Here is an 18,300-nt window from a genome sequence, read left to right as displayed (position 1 = left end):
GCGAGCGGCGCGGGTCCATGACGACTCGGTGTGAGACTTGCAGCCGCGTGGACCGGGGGAGTGACGGCGACGGGCGGACGGGTGGGCGGGCGGGCAGACTTCTGCGGGTCGCTCCTTGCGCTCTGTTCTGCCAATGTTTGCCTGTCAAAGTGGGGGGGGGGACACGGTCACGGGATTTAGGGACTAATGTTGTGTTTGTGTGTATGTAAGGGCAATGTCCGTAAGGATGGACGTTGTGTAAGCGCGCCGCCGTCACCTCCGGCCGTTGCACGGTTCGTGCCGGAAAGACGGCGGTCCGGGCTTGCGCCTCCCCCTCCCTCATTTTCCCCCCCTTTGGCGGAGAAATCTCGGCCTGGCTGTCCCGCATACCGGCCGGCGGAGCCACCTGTTCTCTATTGGGACTCTGAGACATTAGCGGACGCAGATAAGAGGCTGGGCTTTTTCTCGGAGGAGACATGTATGTATACGCAATGTCTGGTTGGTATGATGTTCCTAGAAGGGGGAGGCAGTGTTGTTCGAACCGGGGAGTGGGAGGTGGAGGAAAGGCGATAATGGAAGGGGAGATCGACGGGGCCCATCACTGACGTAGGATCGGGAATTTTGGGGTCATGATTGCGCCGTTCTTGCTTTTTCTCAACCCTTTTTTCTGTTTTTGTCTTTTCTCTCCCCCGTTCGTGGGCCAGACTCGAGATCGACGGGTTCGTATTGGGTTTAGATCGGGCTGAGTGAGCCGCCAAGAGAGACACTTGAGGATGGTGATCTTGCCATCAACGGGTTAGGCGCTCGTTGGCGCTCTTCGACCTCTGGACGAATCCATTCGCGGTTTAGTGTCCCATACCTGGGTTGCCCTTCTGAGTGGGGGACCGGGTAGAGGATTTCCTATCGTGGTATGGAGAGCGAAGGGCGACGAACGGCCGTCCTCGTTTGGGAATGGACGCGCATGAACGCGGAGGCTTCTTTTCCCAACGCGAAGAGTTTCTTGTTTTAGCGAGAAAGGCAGGACAGGTAGGGCTGAGCGGATGTTTTATTTGACTCGTCCGAAACGTTGCGTTTACCATTCCCCAGTCCGGGTCCCCTTTCTTTGTGGAGACACGGTCGATACATCATATCCAGAAAGGAAATTTTAACCTGCCACTAGGTTCCACCTTTTTGGGGTCCAAGACATTGCCCTCTGGTAGAGAGGCTTGCTGCTTGTGCGACGTGGGCGGGAGTCGAGAACCGTCTTTCGAAGGAACTCGGGGACTGTGGCTTTGAGACCTGTGGATTGGAAAGGGAGAAGGGATGATGCTGGAAGGGGGGGGGGTGCCCGTTCTGGGGAGGAGTTTCTAGAATAGTAGACTCTTGACGGGATGGGGGCGAAGAACGTGATTCATGTGATGGACTGGGACATGTTTCTGGAGAGTTGACGAGACTGGAAATCCCAGAGTGCGTGTCCCAGAGAGAAGCTATGGAGGGGACGAGACAGGAGAATGCTGGACGTGGAGACCGGCTACTCGCGGTTCTGGCACTTCTCTTCATCAGAGATGACAGAGTGCTTGGCGAGGGGGGGGATGTTTCAAAGGTCCAAGATATGTTCGGTGATTGGAAAGTTGATCGACTCGACTCGCAATGTCTCGACTTCGGCGGTCCAGAACACCACTCAAGCTTGGGGGGGGGGGGGGGGGGGCCTCTTGTCGTCTACTACGAGTGTCTTTGCGGGTTGCGTACTGCGGTCTGCCTCCGTGCGTAATCCCTTCTGAGGCCCTGCTGGTTGTTGAGGGCAACTGAAACCCAACAAGAGAGAGAGAAAGAGACGAGATGATCTGAAAAGATGGGTTCTGAACTTCGCTGTGCAAGTGGCATGACTGATGAATAGGGTATCATACAAGGCGAGGAGGCCACGAGCCCCTCGACGTGTTTCGGGACGTTCTAACTATTACACCCGTCAAGTATGCTGATATATGTCAGTTGGTTATATGAGCCTCCAAGCACTAGAGTGGTTATACGGAGGAGCTTGAGGTTAGAAACTTGGTGTACAGATATCTTAGTCCATAAAGTCATTTTTAAACCGTTGACCCCATGTAGCATGTCGATATGGAATAGTCATAGTTCACAACCCCAATGAGCGAAATTCACAAGCATGTCATGTGAAGGACTACCTAATAAACGACCGACAAACACCGTCGAAGAGACCGCACACCACACACCACACTCCTCACTCGAACTCACGCCACTTCTCCATCAGCTGCGCCATCATCACCCACGTGCCGGCGCTGTTGGCCTGGCTCATGCCCGCCTGCATCTGGTTCCGGAACGCGGCGCTTGTCGCCCCCTCGGCCGTCGCGTGCCACCCGAGCGCGCCGCCGCCGTGCTCGTACCCGTCAGTCGTGCCGGACACCACCCGGAGGCCCTCGATCCCCTGGTATGTCACGCTCATGAAGCCCGCGTGCATCGCGTTCATCATCTGCATCTCCTGCATCTGCCGCAGCATCTTGACCTGCAGCACCGTCTGCTGGTACGCCCCGTGCCGCGCCCTCGAGAAGTCCACCAGCCCGCCGGCGTCGCCCTTGGTGCACGCCTCCGTCCACTTGCCTCGCATCCGCGGGGAGTACATGCAGCACATCCGCAAGTCGGCGACAAGGTGGTTGTCGTAGTCCATCTCGACCCCGGGGAGCGGCGACGACTCCTTGCAGAACGTCACGTAGCATTCCGGGCAGATGGTGCAGTCGTCCCAGCCGTACCACCTGCGGTTCGGGACCTGCTCCTCCCTCGCGCAGTCTGGCACCCCGTCGAACTTGCGGACGAAGCCCGCGTACCGGGACCAGACGCCCGTCTCGATGCCCTCCTGCATCCGGTACATGTGCTGGAGCCACCGGGGCGCCGACCGTTGGAAGCTGCAGAGAAGGGCCAGCGAGCCGTCCTGTCCCTCGACACGCTGGTAGAGGCGGTCCAGCTGCCATGTTCCCACGTAGGCTGCGTGGCAAGCGGCACAGAGGTTGTAGCTATCGCAGCCCCCGCCTCTCAAGGTGTACCAGGTGCCGCCGACGATGCCCTTCTCGGTGCACGGTGAGCTTGAGACGATGGCCTCCAGCGCCTTGTAGAGCACTCCGATGTCCTTCTGGCTTTTGGCCGCCGCGATCGAGACGTATACCGGCATCTCTGCCGCGCTGCAGAACCAGTGTGCAGGTTCCTCCGTCCGGTATCCGAGGGCCACGTCCATCCAGTCGAGCCCCGTGGCACTGGGCTCTTGGGGGACCATCTCAAAGTTCTCGTCCAAGGTGGTGAGGGCGATGGTCTCCTCGTAGCATCTCTCGCAGATCTTCAGAGATGGGAATCTCTGCCCGCGCAGTTCCATCCACCGCCTCGAGGAGGACGATACCGACTTCTTCTCGCACTGAGGGAGGTTCATGTGCTTCACTGCCGCCTGTACCCATTCTTCCCAGGCGTCGACTGGTTTCTTGGAGTACTTGACGAGGGACCGACCGATAAAAGGCAAAGAGACGTCACATGTCCATGTGGCATCGGCCGGCTGAGGTGTGTCGTAGGCGACGAAGTGTTGCCGGAAAGACGTTGAAAGAACGACGTCCTCGAAGCAGGCCTCGCACGAAACAACCCCTTCGAGTCGGCTGTCGAGCGGCTTGAACCATTTGATGCCCTCGCCGCCCTTGGCGCCTTTTTGGCCCTTGCATTCAGGAACACTTGGACGAGACGACATGAACTCCCGTATGGGCCCCTCGTCGCCGTGCTTCAGGTACTCGGGGAGCAAGAGCCTCGTGATCCGAGGCACGTTGAAGCGGCAGCGCCCCGTCGCCAGTCGGACGCGCTCCAGGGACGCCGCAAGAGACGTCCCCGAGAGGTACATCTCGCGGCACCGGGTGCAGACGAGGAACTCGGGGGCACTGGCCAGGCGAAACCAGTCGGCTTCATAGTCGAGCTCACGCTGCTCGGGACATTCCCAGATGGTATCGCTCGGCTGCCCGTCGTCGGTGACTGTAGGGATGGGCCGTTTCCACTCATGGAATCTTTCGTCTTCGGGGCCCCATGGCGCCTCCCTCGATGAATCTGGGGGGTGCAGGTTCATGATGCTGAGGCCATGAGAGATCTGATCTATCGCTGGAGCCGTGATATCCTGCTGAGAAACTGGGGTGTCTTCTTTGAGAGCCGAAGGCTGAGGCGCCGAGACTTGTTGAGTGTCTTCCGTGGGCCCCAGCATAGTTGCTGGTTGCGCCCTGTTCACCTGTTCTGATGCAGGGGAATTGGGGTCTTTGGGCCCCGTTCTGACCGGTCCATCGGCGTTGGTCTTCGCAAGAGGCTGAGGAGGCGCTTGGTAATGGCTCGGTTCATTGCCTGTAACTGATGACGGAGTTTGTGTATTTGACAAAGGGTTGACAGAGATAGCAGGAGCTTCCGGCAGGGTTTGCACCGTTGTTGGTGGGTGACTTGTTGGTTCCTGAGTACGTGATGGATGTGTCATGATCGGTATTGCAGGCGATGCTGAAAAGACAGCTGGTGCTCCTTGTTGCACAACAGTGGGGACAGGAATCTGGTCATGTTGAACCGGAGGGGTGTTTACTGGAGACATGGGAGGATAGTAGTTCAACGAAGCACTTGGTGGCATGGTGACCTGGGGGCTGTAAGCCGGCTGCTGAACCACTTGCAGTACATGTTCCATCCCCGGCCCAGGGCTCGGTATTGTGTGGCTTTTGGGATTTTGTCCATAGGCTGGAGTGACATAATGGTGGGCATATTGACCAACTGGTGCCGGTGCGGTTGCTGTTGGGGTTGGCGCCGGACTACCATATTGGTACTGGCTTGTAGCATGACCGTGAGGATATGAATCCGTGGCACTACTGACAGGCGAAACAAGAGGCGCAGAAGAGTAGCCGGGACTTTGGTTGTGAGCAGATTGGGCTTGGTTGTGAGCAGGTCGTGGCTGGGACGCCGGTTGCGCAAGGTACTGGGTAAACTTTGCTCGGGCTTTGCTCTTGATGTCCTGGTAAGAGCCGAAAACCTTTTGAGTATTCGTCGAGAAGAGGGACGATGTTTGCTGTAGCGTGCTGGACCAGTTGGGGGTTTGTCCGGTAGTTGAGCTCTGTTGCGGATACGCGGAGGGGCTTGGGGTTGCAGTTGGGTACTGTTGGCTGGCAGCAGGGGAAATCGAATGTGAATATGCGTCATTCAACGGAGCTACCGGCTGGTGCGTATATCCAGGATCGGGGCTCTGGTGAGGTATCGCAGTTTGAGGCTGCTGGGGAGCTCCTGGTGCGGGCATAACGGGGCCATGGTGCTGATATTCAGGAGATTGAGAAGGTAGATGCTGCGAAGGGTACTGAGCGGGGGGGTATTGAGAAGGAGGATGATGATAAGGATGTTGCTGATGCTGAGCAGGAGGATGCTGAGGCGAAACAGGTTGAGAAGCGGGATACTGAGATGGAAGAGGTCGGGAAGCAGTATACTGAGAAGCGGGATACTGGGAAGGAGAATACTGTGAAGTGGGAGACTGAGGAGGAAGAGATTGATAAGGATGCTGCTGATGCTGAGGCTGAGGAGGAGGGTACTGAGAAGAAGGATACTGAGAAGGAGGATACTGAGAAGGAGGATACTGAGAAGGAGGATACTGAGACGGAAGAGGTTGAGACAGATGGTACTGAGAAGGTGGATGTTGCCCACCAGTGTCGTAGGGAGACGGAACAGCAGTGACCGAACCCGGCACGCGCGGCGGGAGCGGCGGCGGAAGCCCGGCCTGTCCCGGCGGCGGCGGGAAGTACGGCACGTAGTTCTGTTTCGGATCCATGATAGACCTCGTCGAGCTTTCGAAACCCCGACGTTCAGAGATTCGAAAAAGCAACAACAACTACAGGAACAACACGAAGTTGAGGGGGGCGGGATGAAAGGACGGAGAGGCCTCGGATCGGAGCGGTCTGGGACTCAAATGGTGTGTGTGTGTGTGTGACCATATCTACCTACCCAACTCACCCCAACTCGCCCTTCTCAGCCGCACCAGCGGCGGGCTCGCTCTCGGCGTGAAATTGCGCCGCCCCTGACCATCCGTCGCGACTCACGAGGAGCTGAAAAAAAAAACTCGCAGCCCTCCCTATTTTCAGGGTGTTTGATGGTGCCACGTGAGTTATTGCAGGTCTAGCGCCACGGGGGGGAGAGGAGGGGGACACCTTGTCTCATCAAGCCACACAGCAACGTGTCTGGTTGAAAGGGAAAGCAAAGCACCCGTTCTCTGTGTGCTAGTCGCGTTCGTGATAGAAGCCTTAGCGAAGTCGCACTCACGATCTAGGCAGACAGACACCAGGCAGCGGCGATCAGCCGTGAAGGGTGACCATCACCTGTCATTCAGTCAAGACATGACACACACGCACACACACACACACACACACACACACACACACACACACACACACAATCACCAACCACTTCATCGGCTTTCATGAATTTAAGTCGCTGGTAAATAGCTTGTTTTCATTCCTTCTGGTTTAGGTTATAGTACAGACTCCCCACCGGACGATGCGTTGAGGGAAAACTACTAAGAAAGGGAAAGAAAAAAAACCGTGGGAGCAAATAAGCAAAGCCAGCCGACCCAAACCGAATCCCCAAATGAACCCGTCCCGTTCATCATCTCGAAGAAACACAAGTATCCATCACCGTGACTACTGCGGCTTCTTTCCCGCCGCCCAATCTTGTTTATTTTCGATGTCTTCTCACGCCCTGTAAACCCAGACAGTGAAGCCATGACACAGCGACCTCTCAGGCGACGGGGTAGCCTCCATCATCCCAAACCTAGTCCAGGGCCGTAGCCAGTATGACCGCCGTAGCCTATCGCGAGTAAGGATGGAAACCGCGGTTCCCACTGCGGCCACCGCCGCGGTAGTTGGCACCGGGTCGGCCCGCGTTCTTGGGCCCCGTGGGAGCGTTGGCAGGCGGGGCGTGCGCGGGATCCGGCGATCCTTGGTGGGAACCGCCGCTATGGGAGCCACCGCGGTGTCCACCTCGGTAACCTCCTCGGCCGCCCTGGTTCAGGTTGGGCTGAGGCACGTCGTCGTACATGCCTTCCCAAGATGTTGGGGCGCCGCCACCACCGCCCATGGCATAAGCGCCGGCTTGGTTGTACTGGTCGCGAGGCGCACCTCCACCGCCACCACCTCCCCGTCGCGGGCCCTGGGCGACTTGCTGCTGTGGCTGTTGCTGCTGCTGTGGCTGCCCCCCCTGGGATGGGTCAAACATCTGCTGCTGCGGGCTGAAGCTACCGCTGGGCCCGGATGGCGGCCCGCCCTGCTGTCCCATCTGCTGCTGCATCTGCTGCTGCATCTGTTGCATCTGCTGCATCATCTGAGGCGTCATCTGGCCCATCATTCCCTGCTGCCCGTTGCCGCCTCCCCCGCCGCGGCCCATCATCTGGCTTTGCATCTGCTGCATTTGTTGCATCTGCATCATCTGCTGCATCATCGCCGGGTTCATCGGGCCCATACCACGGCTCATGGCCATCTGCTGCTGCATCATGGCAAAGTACTGCTGCATTCGCTGGAAGTACTGGGCCATGACCTGTGGCGTCATGCCGCCGGTAGCACCCATCTGATTGCCGCCCATACCGCTCTGTCCGCTCTGAGCATTGTCGTCGCCCTTCCTGAACTTCCCGCCGCGTCGAGCAGCCTCTTCTTCTTCCCTAAGATTGCCTCGTGGTTGGGCCTTCTTGACCTCGATTGGCTTGCCGTGAATCTCCAGGCTGGTGCTCAGGCATGCCTCGACACCGGCTTCGCTTTCGAATGTGACGAAGCCGAAACCACGAGGACGACCCGTGTCCTTGTCCATCATCAAAGTGGCGTCAACAACTCGCCCGAACTGGGCAAAGTAATCCTTGAATTCTTGGTCCGTTGTCTCCTGGCTGACACCGCCGACAAAGATCTTACTGGTCTTCTCCTGTTCATCGCGGGGAATCGCACGCTTTGGGTCGATCTAGAATCCGTTAACATCAAGCAGTTCCCGGGGCGGCCTGGATAAACATACAATCTTGCCATCCAAAAAGTGCTCTTTGACCATAACAATATTGACCGTCTTGGGGTCTCTGAATGTCAAGAAGCCGAAGCCTCTTGACCGACCGGTGCTGCTATCTCTCATAACAGTACATTCAACGACCTCTCCAAATTGGGAGAAGTAGTCTCGAAGGGATTCTGCTCGGCTGTTAGCAAAGAGCACAATGCGACAAATTCTCATTACTTACGATCCGTCGTCTCCCAGTTGAGTCCGCCAATGAACATTTTCCTGTGAGCAAACAATCAGCAAACAACTCCATATCAACCTCAAAAAAAATTAAAAAATTCATGCGTCAAGTGGGTGCTCGTGTTGCGGAAAAATGAGGACAGCGTTTGGAAATGGCGACAAAGATCTTGCGAGAACTCGAGTTCTATGGCGGACAGTGCCAGCGCAGCACGCTCCGGTGAAGACTTGGCTTGGGTTGCGGTTTCTCTAGCGAGTGGCAGACAACGAGCGGCATCTCGGTATCATGTTTGGTTTCCCTCCTCTTGGCCTCGCAGGCTGATGTGCTGGGACTGGTTCGAGAAATTGCTTGTTTTGACGTTGATAGCTCGGTCGGATCCGTCATGTCATGCCTCGCCCAGGAGCTTGTCGGCCACATTGACGTTGATGGTGGATTCAGGCAGTATTGTGTTCGATCGACCATCAATGTGGCGCATGCTGGTTGGACCCTTCGACATCAACCCCCAGCGCGAGATTCGAGTATGTCGGCTTCTAGCAGAAGCCACAGGATTGTTGATGACGAACAGCGCCAGCCAGCCACGAAAACTCTCTCACGTCTGGGGAGAATTGCGGAGCGGATAGCCTGATCATTGTCGAATGTTTGGTGTCTTAAGCTATCGTCAAGTCTCTGCTAGCTCTAGCTTCGAGCGCTATCCGCTGCTAATCTCGCTACAGCAGCCGAAGAACGCAGATGGTTCTTGTGCGGCTGGGCTATAGAAGGCGCACGAGGGTGCTCCTGATATGACTGACTGACTGACTGATGACTGACTATCGTCGGCATATCTCGGTGATCTCAGGCTGCTTTTCCAGCTGAACTTTTTTTTTCGACCTCATTCTGGCTTCTCTTTCCGCTTTGTCTCTGCTTCAGACTTCTCTTGACTTCTGGTTCATGCTTCCTCGGCCTGCTGAATGGCCTTGAAGAATGTTCCAATGATGGTTGTCGGAGACATCTTCTGGTGTTTGCCTTCTCTTGTCCTTCCAAGTCCCTGAGACCAAGCGGGCCTGCTTTGAGATTCTATGGAGCCACTGACCGCCCGAGTTCCCTCAGACCGCAGTAGAGGAGCTGCGGGTTAATCGACTCAAGTCATGAAGCCCAACTTTGGGCGCATGTAACTTTAGGGGTGTAGCAAACGCGAACATCATGCTTCGACAGAACATTCACTTACCCGTCTTCCTTGGCACTAGGGTTCTTTGCCGTGCTCGTCGAATACGTAGGTTCATCGTGCTTTACGTTGCCGACGCCGTTCGAAGGAGGAGCGTAGCTATTTCCACCACCGCTACCGCCACCGCCTCCTCCACCGCCGCCACCGCTGTCACCTCCGAGATTGAAGTCTACATCGTCATCATCATCATCCTCTTCGTACTTCATCTGGTCGTCGCCGCCGCCGCCGCCACCGCCGTAGTCCAGTCCGGATTGGGCAGGCGGCTCGGCATGTGTCTCGATGCTCTGTTGGGGAACAGAGGCAGGTGCAGGTGCAGGTGTAGGCGTGGGTTGCTGGGCGGCAGCGGGCTTCGCTGGGGCATCATCGTCGTAGCTGTGGGATGTGTTAGCGTCGTGGTCAGAAATCGCAAGCGCGGCGTTCGTCACTCACAGATCGGCGAAGAGATCCTCCTCGAAATTCTCCGGCTCAGTCATCTTGTCGGTGGTCGACAATGTTTGGGTTGAATTATCGATGGACGTCTCGTCGTGGATGAGGGATGCGAAGAAAGAAATGAGGAAGTAAAGAACGTGAAGGTGTTGCGGAGAAGAAATGGGGGGGCAACGTCGTCGTGTAGCAGCGAATGTTTGGATATTTCTCGGGCAGGCGTGGTGAAAGAGGAGGAAGGTGGAGCTAAAGCAGGAAACGGAGCCAATGGTGGTGCTCAATCCAATCAGAGCTGTAAAGGCTGGTTGGGAAAAGGTCCGAGCAGTGGCTGGCTACGTGGCTGGTCTCTGCGAACTTGGACCTCGAATTGCGCCCGAGCTTCTCACGTGACTGTGGACCAGGCAGGTTGGTCATGGGAAGAGTTGCCCGCCTGTTGAATCAGGTTCATGCGAGGTACCGAAATGCCCGAGTCTTGTCGTTGTAAACTGACCAAGAAAAATAACACTTCGTAACCACTCGGATTCTCCTTTTGTACTGTTTCCCCGGCTTTGATTCTCACCCTGCAGTATTTCAGTAGGCCAAAACATAGGCTGAACCGAGCATTTGCGCTAACACTTGGAGAGCAAGCCTTCAGCTGCCGCCACAACAACCCGCACGAAACCAGAATCCCAGCCACAGTGACCTTCTCCTCCTCCACTCCACTTCAACCGCTGCTCAAAGCGGCGGGCATTACACTAATGTGAAGCAAGGGTCCGGCCACTGGTCACTTGCTCGGAGCTCAGGCGACTCGTCTGGCGCATCTCAACTCCCAAGACACACAATGACCTGGTCCCAATAGAGAAGCATCACCATGTTCTCCTCTTCAGGGAGTGGGAAGAAGCCCTCGCAACCGGTATGCCCATCCACATTCCCCTCCGAAGCTGTCATCGCATACTGAACTTGCCCCGCAGCAGGAGATGGTCCAAGTCGGTGGGTTTCGTCACACCTTTGCCCGTTTAGATGCGCGCTGCAGTAGCAGAGGCTCGAATCTGGAACACAGGCTCGGTGACTCTTGGCTAACTTTAAACCATTGATCCGGCGTAGACCGCTCAGAGTATGTTCCCTTACGGCGTCTCAAAGAAGGCTCGGAACTGACGTTCGGTAGTTCTGCATCACCGTTTTGGAAACCGCCCCCACGCGAAAACGCACCGAAAAGAACAGGTCGCGATCCCAATCTGGTGGTTGGAGCTGCATATTCGCACGCCGACATCCTCAAGTTCGACTCTCTGTACGATCCTCTCCCGTCCTTCCCTAGCCAAGAAGTCTCAACTAATTCAAGCCTAGGAACCTCTCCAACTCCTCGTCCCGACCGAAAACTCCTCCGTCATCTCACTCTACCAAAGGCCGCCCAAGCGATGCCTCCCCCCCGTCGCGTCCCCAATCAGGCCTGTCGTCGCCTCCGATAAAGAGCTATATCAACTTCCTCTCCAATACGAACGATGACTGGAAGGCGGACGAAGATGAGGAGGACATGATGGGTTACGAGGACGACGATGGCGACGACTTTGGCTTGCCTAGCCTGTCCAACATGAAGAGGCGAACGCGCAAGATGGCCGCGCAAAACAGACCGGACGCAAACGGAGGTCTGTCGCCAATGGTTGACTCATTCGGCGGGCTAGGCTTGCACACCAGGAGATATTCGAACAGCGCGGATATCGCCATCGAGCGACCTGCTCCGACGTATCCTATGCCAAAGAAGAGCGAGGGAAAGATCCTGCGGCCACAATACAAGGAAATACTGAGGGGTTAGTGCGCTCGCATGATTGCATTCTCGACCGTGCTAATTGCGACAGATCCCGCAAACGCCTTGCATCTAATCGACCATCCCGCCATACCGGCCAATGCGACGCCAAAGGAGATTGACGCCGCCAATTCCAGGATAACTCGCATCAATAAGTTCAAGAAGCTTCTCCAGGCCTCGACAATACCATTACAGGAACTTCGCCAACTCGCTTGGTCCGGCGTTCCCCAAGAAGTCCGCGCAATGACATGGCAGCTTCTTTTGAGCTATTTACCAACAAACAGCGAGAGAAGAGTAGCAACCCTGGAAAGAAAGCGGAAAGAGTATCTGGATGGAGTGCGGCAGGCCTTCGAGCGCGGTGGTAGTGTCTCTGGTGGTGGCAGCAGCTCAAGCACTGCGCCGCCAGGAAAAGCCAGAGGCTTGGATGAGGCAATCTGGCATCAGATCAGCATCGACGTTCCGAGGACGAATCCCCACATCGAGCTCTATTCGTACGAAGCGACTCAACGGTCACTGGAGCGGATTTTGTATCTTTGGGCTGTGCGACATCCAGCCAGTGGCTACGTGCAGGGCATCAATGATCTAGTGACGCCCTTCTGGCAGGTCTTTTTGAGCACCTACATTGCCGATTCTAACATAGAATCTGGCATGGATCCCGGTCAGCTGCCGAAACCGGTGTTGGACGCTGTGGAGGCCGACTCGTTTTGGTGTTTGACAAAACTCCTTGACGGCATTCAAGACCACTATATTGTGGCCCAGCCAGGCATCCAAAGGCAAGTTGCTGCCCTCCGTGATCTCACGGCGCGGATTGATGCCGGGCTGGCGAAGCATTTGGAAAAGGAGCATGTCGAGTTCATCCAGTTCAGCTTTCGGTGGATGAACTGTCTTTTGATGCGGGAGATAAGTGTACGAAATACGATCAGGATGTGGGATACATACTTGGTAAGCGCGACCGTTCGTATCAAAGTTCACTTTTCTGACTGACTATCTACAGGCCGAGGAGCAAGGTTTCTCGGAATTCCATCTATATGTGTGCGCGGCTTTCCTGGTCAAATGGTCGGATAAGCTGGTCAAGATGGATTTCCAGGAAATAATGATGTTTCTGCAAAGCTTGCCCACAAAATCATGGACGGAAAAGGACATCGAGTTGCTGTTGAGTGAGGCTTTCATTTGGCAGAGTCTCTTCAAGGGGTCATCAGCGCATTTGAGAGGACAGCCAAGCCGTACGCCCTCGGCAAACATGCAGTTGTAAGGCCCTTTTCCTAAACCCGATCTTCTGGGCGGGCCCAAGCTGCGAAATCACTCTTCCTTGGGGGGATAAGAAGATGAGATGCTGAACCAGAAATGGAATGGAATTCAAAGCGATCCATACATGCCCCTCCTTCAGAGCGGATGTTGTAATTAAGGCAGTAGCTGCAACATCCTCCAGGCCTTTCCCGGGATCAATGGAAGATGCGATTAATAGGTACCACAGTTTACAGTGCTCAGCACAGTGACAAAGCTCGTTTCACTCATTCATGCTTCTAATTGGGCCATTGCGCCTCAAAGTGCCGAAAAAGAAAGCTACCCCTGCAGCTTCGTCGTTCCCCAATCAACGCGCCTTCCTTACAGCTCGCGCGTCGTGCCCGCAGACAAAGAGAAAAGGAAGTCCTTCCTCTTTCCCTTCACAACCCACTTCTCTTTTTCATCATCGACGAGGGATTCTGCTCTCCCATTTCTTCAATAACCCTCCCACGAACCCATTTCAATTGCCTATGATGGCCGATACAACGGATCAAGCTACGATCGCCGCTGAGGCCCCAGCTGTGGAGGTTGTCGCAAACCTGGAGACCCAGCAAGGTGCGCCCGCGCCGGCCCAACAGGACACGCCAGCCACCGTAGGCGAAGAATCTGAGGAGGACTCCAACTCCAAAAAGGTGACCCTGGCAGACTACTCTGCCAAAGGCACAGCGCTTTATGCCAAGAAGCAGTACGAAGATGCTGCCGAATGCTTCACGAGGGCAGCCGAACTGCAGGACGAAATCAACGGCGAGATGCATCCCAAGAACGCCGAGATTCTGTTCCTCTACGGTCGCAGTGTCTTCAAGGTCGGCCAAAGCAAGAGCGATGTACTGGGAGGCAAGGCCGGCACCGATAAGAAGGCCGAGAAGCCCAAGGCCAAGGCTCCCAAGAAGGCCGCAGCCACGACCGCCCCGACCGATGCGCTTGCCGAGTCCGATGCGCAGAGAATAACTGAGGAGGGTGTTGCGATTGTCGCAGGCGAGGGGGGCAGTGCGAAGACGGAGGATAAGGTCGAGGAGAAGAAGCCTCTCTTCCAGTTCACGGGCGACGAAAACTTCGACGATGAGTCGGATGACGAAGAGGTAAGCTAGAACCCTATTTCGGTCTCTGGCTGGAAACCTCTCGGCCTCTGGCGTCGTTGGGTCATCCGTCATTTCTCTCTCAATTGGGGAGGCCCGTCCGACTAAATTTTGACGAGTGTGGACGATAGCTAACCATTTGCAAGGCCGAGGGCGAAGGCGAAGGCGAAGGGGAAGAGGAAGAAGAGGACGACCTCGCTGTCGCGTTTGGTGTCCTCGACATGGCCCGCGTTCTCTACAGCCGGCAGTTGGAGGAATTGGAGAAGGAGGAGCCCAACGGCAAGGCCCTGGAGCAGACCAACGGTGATAAGCTGAGCATCAAGCACGTCAAGGAGCGGCTCGCCGACACACATGATCTCCTCGCCGAGATCTCGTTGGAGAACGAGAGGCAAGCCCGTCTGTCCCCTGATAACTACGATGAGTGCTAACAGCGGCATAGATACCCCGACGCCATCGAGGATTCGCGCAAGTCGCTGAAATACAAGAAAGAGCTGTACACCGACGATTCCGAGATCATCGCCGAGGCGCATTTCAAGCTGTCGCTGGCACTCGAATTCGCCTCGGTCACAACCACTCAGGAGGAGGGTGAGCAGGCAGAGAACAAGCCCTTTGATGAGAAGCTGCGCGAGGAGGCCGCGAACGAGCTCGAGGCTGCCATCCGCAGCACGAAGCTGAAGCTGCAGAACAAGGAGGTTGAGCTCGCCACCATGGCATCTCCCGAGGACAACGAGGTCACCAGGGCTACTATTACCGACGTCAAGGACATGATCGCAGATATGGAGCAGCGCGTGAGTGATGACTTCTTGATTCGCTTAACAAATCTCTCTAACAATACCCAGCTCGTCGATCTCCGCAAGCCGCCCATCGATGTCAATGCTGCGCTCGGTGGCGATGGCGTCGGTGGAATTCTGGGCGCGGCACTCGGCGAGTCGGCCGCCCAGACCCAGGCTCGCGTTGAGGAAGCCAAAAAGACGGCGACGGATCTCACCGGCCTTGTCAGGAAGAAGAACAAGGAGGAGCCCAAGCCCGTCGAGAAGTCGGTTGAAGAGGTGAAGGCGACTGAGATTTCGGCCAACGGCGAAGAGTCCAACGGCACTAAGCGCAAGGCTGAGGAGCCTGCTGAGGAGGACGAATCGGCCAAGAAGGCGAAGGTCGAAGAGGCGGCGACGGCCTCGGTCTGAAAAGTGGGCGTGTAAGATTGGGTTCGGCGAAAATGATATTGGAGGCCTTGCTACGCGTCAGGGAACACGGGATGGGGTCACGCTTTCACATGGATATTTACGGCAGAACTGTATGATAAGAGTCACCACGCAGGATGGTGGAAGGGAAGGGACATTGGCGGATTGTAACGGATGGCATTTCGTGTGGTTGCGCCTCAATTGCAGTTTTCTCACATTGCACCTGGTGTCTGGCGCATGCCGTCTTTTATGAGATACGTTGAGTGAGTAAATGGTGTCGCATGCACGCAAGAGCATATATCGAATTGAACAGGTCGGAAGAATGGTGTGTCACTGGTGGGAGGCGCCGAGCGAAAGCGACCCTTGCGTTTGACCGCCTCAGCCCCGCCCCCGCCAAACTACCCCACCACCCAGCAACGACAATTTACCACCGAGTCGTCCCTGAGTCACCTTAAGATACCCAAGTCACGCCGAACCAGCTGCAATCCCTCGCCGCAGTCCAAAGGAACGAGTGAGCAGACCCAATCAAGATTTCGTGTCCGTCATCGTTTATTAACGAGCCCATTTCGCCGCAGTCCGCCCTCCCCCGTCGATCCCCCCTCTACCCACCGAAAAACCACCATCATGCTCGACCTTCAGGATTTCATCAAGGAGCGCGGCGGCGACCCGGAGAAGATCCGCGACTCCCAGCGCCGTCGCCATGCGCCCATCGAGATTGTCGACGAGGTCATTGCCTTGTGGGATGGTACGGACCGATCCTCCGTTGCCCTGATAGCATCCGCCCCCCTTCCCCCCCTTCTATGAGGTGCTACTTGACGGGAACAACGTGGCTAACAACAGCGTCTCTCGAACCGGAAAAACAGACCACCGCAAGACCCAGTACTCGGCGACGCAGATTGGCAGTGAGATCAACGCCGTGCAGAAGGAGATTGGCATGAAGAAGAAGAACAAGGAGAACGCCGACGACCTGCTCAAGAAGAAGGAGGACCTGCAGAAACAGAAGAAGGACAAGGAGGACGAGGCCACCGCAAAGCTCGTCACTCTCAACGCCAAGGCAAAGAGCATCGGCAACTACGTCCACGAGTCCGTCCCCATCAGCGATAACGAGGACAACAACGTCACCGAGCGCGAGTGGAAGCCCGAGGCCGGCCTCGGCCCCAAGACAGAGCAGACGCTCTCCCACCACCAGGTCGTCACGCGCCTGGCGGGCTACGACTCCGAGCGCGCCATTAAGCTTGTCGGTCACAGAGGCTACTGCTTGACCGGCTACGGACTGTTCCTGTAAGTTCCTTTGTGGTCGCAAAGGCACGGCACAGAAGGGAGGCGTGGTTTGATGCTAACAATGTCACGCACAGCAACCAGGCGCTTATTAACTACGGTCTCGAGTTCCTCTTCAACAGGGGCTACACGCCCAACCAGCCCCCCTTCTTCATGAACCGCAACCAGATGGCCAAGACCGCCCAGCTCGAGCAGTTCGACGAGGAGCTGTAAGACAACCCCCTCTCCATGAAGCTCGATCCGCTCGCATCGTATTCTAACTTGTTCCAGGTACAAGGTGACGGGTGACGGCGAGGAGAAGTATCTCATTGCCACCAGCGAGCAGCCTCTCTCCGCCCTGCACAGCGAGGAGTGGATCCAGGGCAGCCAGCTGCCCATCAAGTATGCCGGTTACAGCACGTGCTTCCGCAAGGAGGCCGGCAAGCAGTACGTCGATGCCCCCAGTAGTATGTACGTTTGTGTGGAACTGATGAAATGTGAAACAGCGGCAAGGAGGCCTGGGGCCTGTTCCGTGTTCACCAGTTCGAGAAGATTGAGCAGTTCATCTTCTGCAAGCCCGAGGACAGCTGGAAGCACTTTGACGAGATGATTGGCGCCTCGGAGGAGTTTTACAAGAGCCTGGGCCTGCCCTACCGGTAAGCGACCGCGGAGTCCAGAGAAACGCCGTTCACAGACTGACATGATGATATCAGGGTCGTTTCCATCGTATCCGGAGCTCTGTAAGTAGACACCGATGCAGCAGATTTTGTGTTTCGCCGGGAGACGTCGCTAACGAACCCAGCAACAACGCCGCCGCCAAGAAGTACGACTTGGAGGCTTGGTTCCCCTTCCAGCAGGAGTACAAGGAGCTCGTCTCCTGCTCCAACTGTAAGAACAACGTAGTATTGATTGATGTGAACGCATGCTGATGTAAGAACAGGCACGGACTACCAGACCCGCGAGCTCGAGGTTCGCTACGGTGTCAAGAAGGCGAAGGAAGTGAGTCTAATACCGCCTCAACCCCATCGACTAGAACATGTCCGCTAACCTGTCGCTTCAAGGCCCCCGGCGGCGGCCGCAAGGAGTACGTCCACGCCCTCAACGCCGTAAGTACACCCTTTTTCCGCCCTTCCTCGAGGACGGTAGACCTCCCGGGCAAACGCTGACGAATTCCACTCAAAGACCCTCTGCGCCACCGAGCGCACCCTCTGCTGCATCCTCGAGAACTATCAGACGCCCGATGGTTTCAAGGTCCCCGAGGTGCTGCGCAAGTACATCCCCGGCCAGCCCGAGTTCCTGCCCTACGTCGCCGAGCTGCCCAAGGAGATCACTGTCGTCGCCGGCCAGAAGAAGAAATAGACAACGCGTTCGGCCGTTGCAATTCGACGAGAATTCAGACCGTGTCGGAGGAAGGATAGTTTGGGTCAGCAGAGAAGGGAGGGGAGGCTGGGCTGTGAAGGAAATGTGAGCGGAGGATCGGAGGGTAAGATACACAACACGCAGCTTTGAGTTGCTCTGCGAAGACGATGTGGCGGTGGGTGTACGTACGCCTCGGATAGAGCAGCGATGCCACCGCAAAAAAGAAAGAAAGAGTTGTTTACGCCGCGCAACCTGGGCCCAAGATGTGCTGCCGTGCGGTCATGTTTGCCGGGTGGCCTCGTCACGACGGTCAACCGTCATTTCAATCACTCGCAAAGGTCTCGATCCAGCAAATAAATAAGGCAAACAAGCTGTTGGGAAACCCTCACCAGGCTCGATTAAGACGGGATATGCACTCTCCGATCAAGTCCGGGACGCCAGAACGACACAAAACTCAACCTAAATCCCTTAAAAAAAACTCCGCGTCCATGCCAACTCCAAACTCACAACCAATAACCCACCCTTTTTTATTCCATCTC

The 18,300-nt window shown here is 56.2% G+C and overlaps 6 protein-coding genes across 6 annotated transcripts; 4 read left to right on the top strand and 2 right to left on the bottom strand.

Moving 5' to 3' along the window:
* Positions 1-2,194: 2,194 nt before the first annotated feature.
* Positions 2,195-4,192, bottom strand: CDEST_13872 (uncharacterized protein; the record flags this gene model as incomplete). Its single annotated transcript, XM_062930028.1, has 1 exon — positions 2,195-4,192. One exon carries the CDS (start codon positions 4,190-4,192, stop codon positions 2,195-2,197), a length of 1,998 nt encoding a protein of 665 aa, XP_062786079.1.
* Positions 4,193-5,148: 956 nt separating this feature from the next.
* On the top strand, positions 5,149-5,679 carry CDEST_13871 (uncharacterized protein; the record flags this gene model as incomplete). The annotated part of the gene is made up of 2 exons (XM_062930027.1): positions 5,149-5,208; positions 5,278-5,679. 2 exons carry the CDS (start codon positions 5,149-5,151, stop codon positions 5,677-5,679), a joined length of 462 nt encoding a protein of 153 aa, XP_062786078.1.
* Positions 5,680-6,804: 1,125 nt separating this feature from the next.
* CDEST_13870 (Putative RNA recognition motif domain, nucleotide-binding alpha-beta plait domain superfamily) lies at positions 6,805-9,877 on the bottom strand (the record flags this gene model as incomplete). The annotated part of the gene is made up of 5 exons (XM_062930026.1): positions 6,805-7,941; positions 7,993-8,156; positions 8,207-8,247; positions 9,408-9,776; positions 9,834-9,877. The coding sequence occupies 5 exons, from the start codon at positions 9,875-9,877 to the stop codon at positions 6,805-6,807; spliced, it is 1,755 nt and encodes a 584-aa protein (XP_062786077.1).
* An 800-nt stretch (positions 9,878-10,677) lies between these two features.
* On the top strand, positions 10,678-12,859 carry CDEST_13869 (Putative Rab-GAP-TBC domain-containing protein; the record flags this gene model as incomplete). The annotated part of the gene is made up of 7 exons (XM_062930025.1): positions 10,678-10,719; positions 10,778-10,796; positions 10,911-10,920; positions 10,972-11,094; positions 11,151-11,611; positions 11,660-12,549; positions 12,602-12,859. 7 exons carry the CDS (start codon positions 10,678-10,680, stop codon positions 12,857-12,859), a joined length of 1,803 nt encoding a protein of 600 aa, XP_062786076.1.
* A 502-nt stretch (positions 12,860-13,361) lies between these two features.
* On the top strand, positions 13,362-15,148 carry CDEST_13868 (Putative tetratricopeptide-like helical domain superfamily, tetratricopeptide, SHNi-TPR; the record flags this gene model as incomplete). Its single annotated transcript, XM_062930024.1, has 4 exons — positions 13,362-13,970; positions 14,114-14,340; positions 14,407-14,755; positions 14,807-15,148. The coding sequence occupies 4 exons, from the start codon at positions 13,362-13,364 to the stop codon at positions 15,146-15,148; spliced, it is 1,527 nt and encodes a 508-aa protein (XP_062786075.1).
* Positions 15,149-15,573: 425 nt separating this feature from the next.
* On the top strand, positions 15,574-18,299 carry CDEST_13867 (Class II Aminoacyl-tRNA synthetase/Biotinyl protein ligase (BPL) and lipoyl protein ligase (LPL)). The gene is made up of 11 exons (XM_062930023.1): positions 15,574-15,656; positions 15,721-15,890; positions 16,009-16,426; positions 16,501-16,632; positions 16,694-16,849; positions 16,909-17,058; positions 17,116-17,142; positions 17,205-17,290; positions 17,343-17,401; positions 17,464-17,508; positions 17,585-18,299. Exons 2-11 carry the CDS (start codon positions 15,770-15,772, stop codon positions 17,759-17,761), a joined length of 1,371 nt encoding a protein of 456 aa, XP_062786074.1. The 5' UTR covers positions 15,574-15,656; positions 15,721-15,769; the 3' UTR covers positions 17,762-18,299.
* The last annotated feature ends 1 nt before the right edge of the window (position 18,300 follows it).

Source organism: Colletotrichum destructivum, chromosome 9 (genome assembly GCF_034447905.1).
Source record: "Colletotrichum destructivum chromosome 9, complete sequence".
Taxonomy (NCBI): Eukaryota; Fungi; Ascomycota; class Sordariomycetes; order Glomerellales; family Glomerellaceae; genus Colletotrichum; species Colletotrichum destructivum.
Note: the sequence above shows the minus strand (reverse complement) of the source record. Positions and strands in the feature narration are given on the sequence as shown.

Bases quoted from the DNA above. Each gene is read 5' to 3' on its own strand.
- CDEST_13867 (XM_062930023.1), top strand. From the start codon at position 15,770: ATGCTCGACCTTCAGGATTTCATCAAGGAGCGCGGCGGCGACCCGGAG. The intron at 16,850-16,908 runs GTACGTCGATGC...AATGTGAAACAG, and splicing joins CGCAAGGAGGCCGGCAAGCA to CGGCAAGGAGGCCTGGGGCC. The intron at 17,509-17,584 runs GTAAGTACACCC...TTCCACTCAAAG, and splicing joins ACGTCCACGCCCTCAACGCC to ACCCTCTGCGCCACCGAGCG.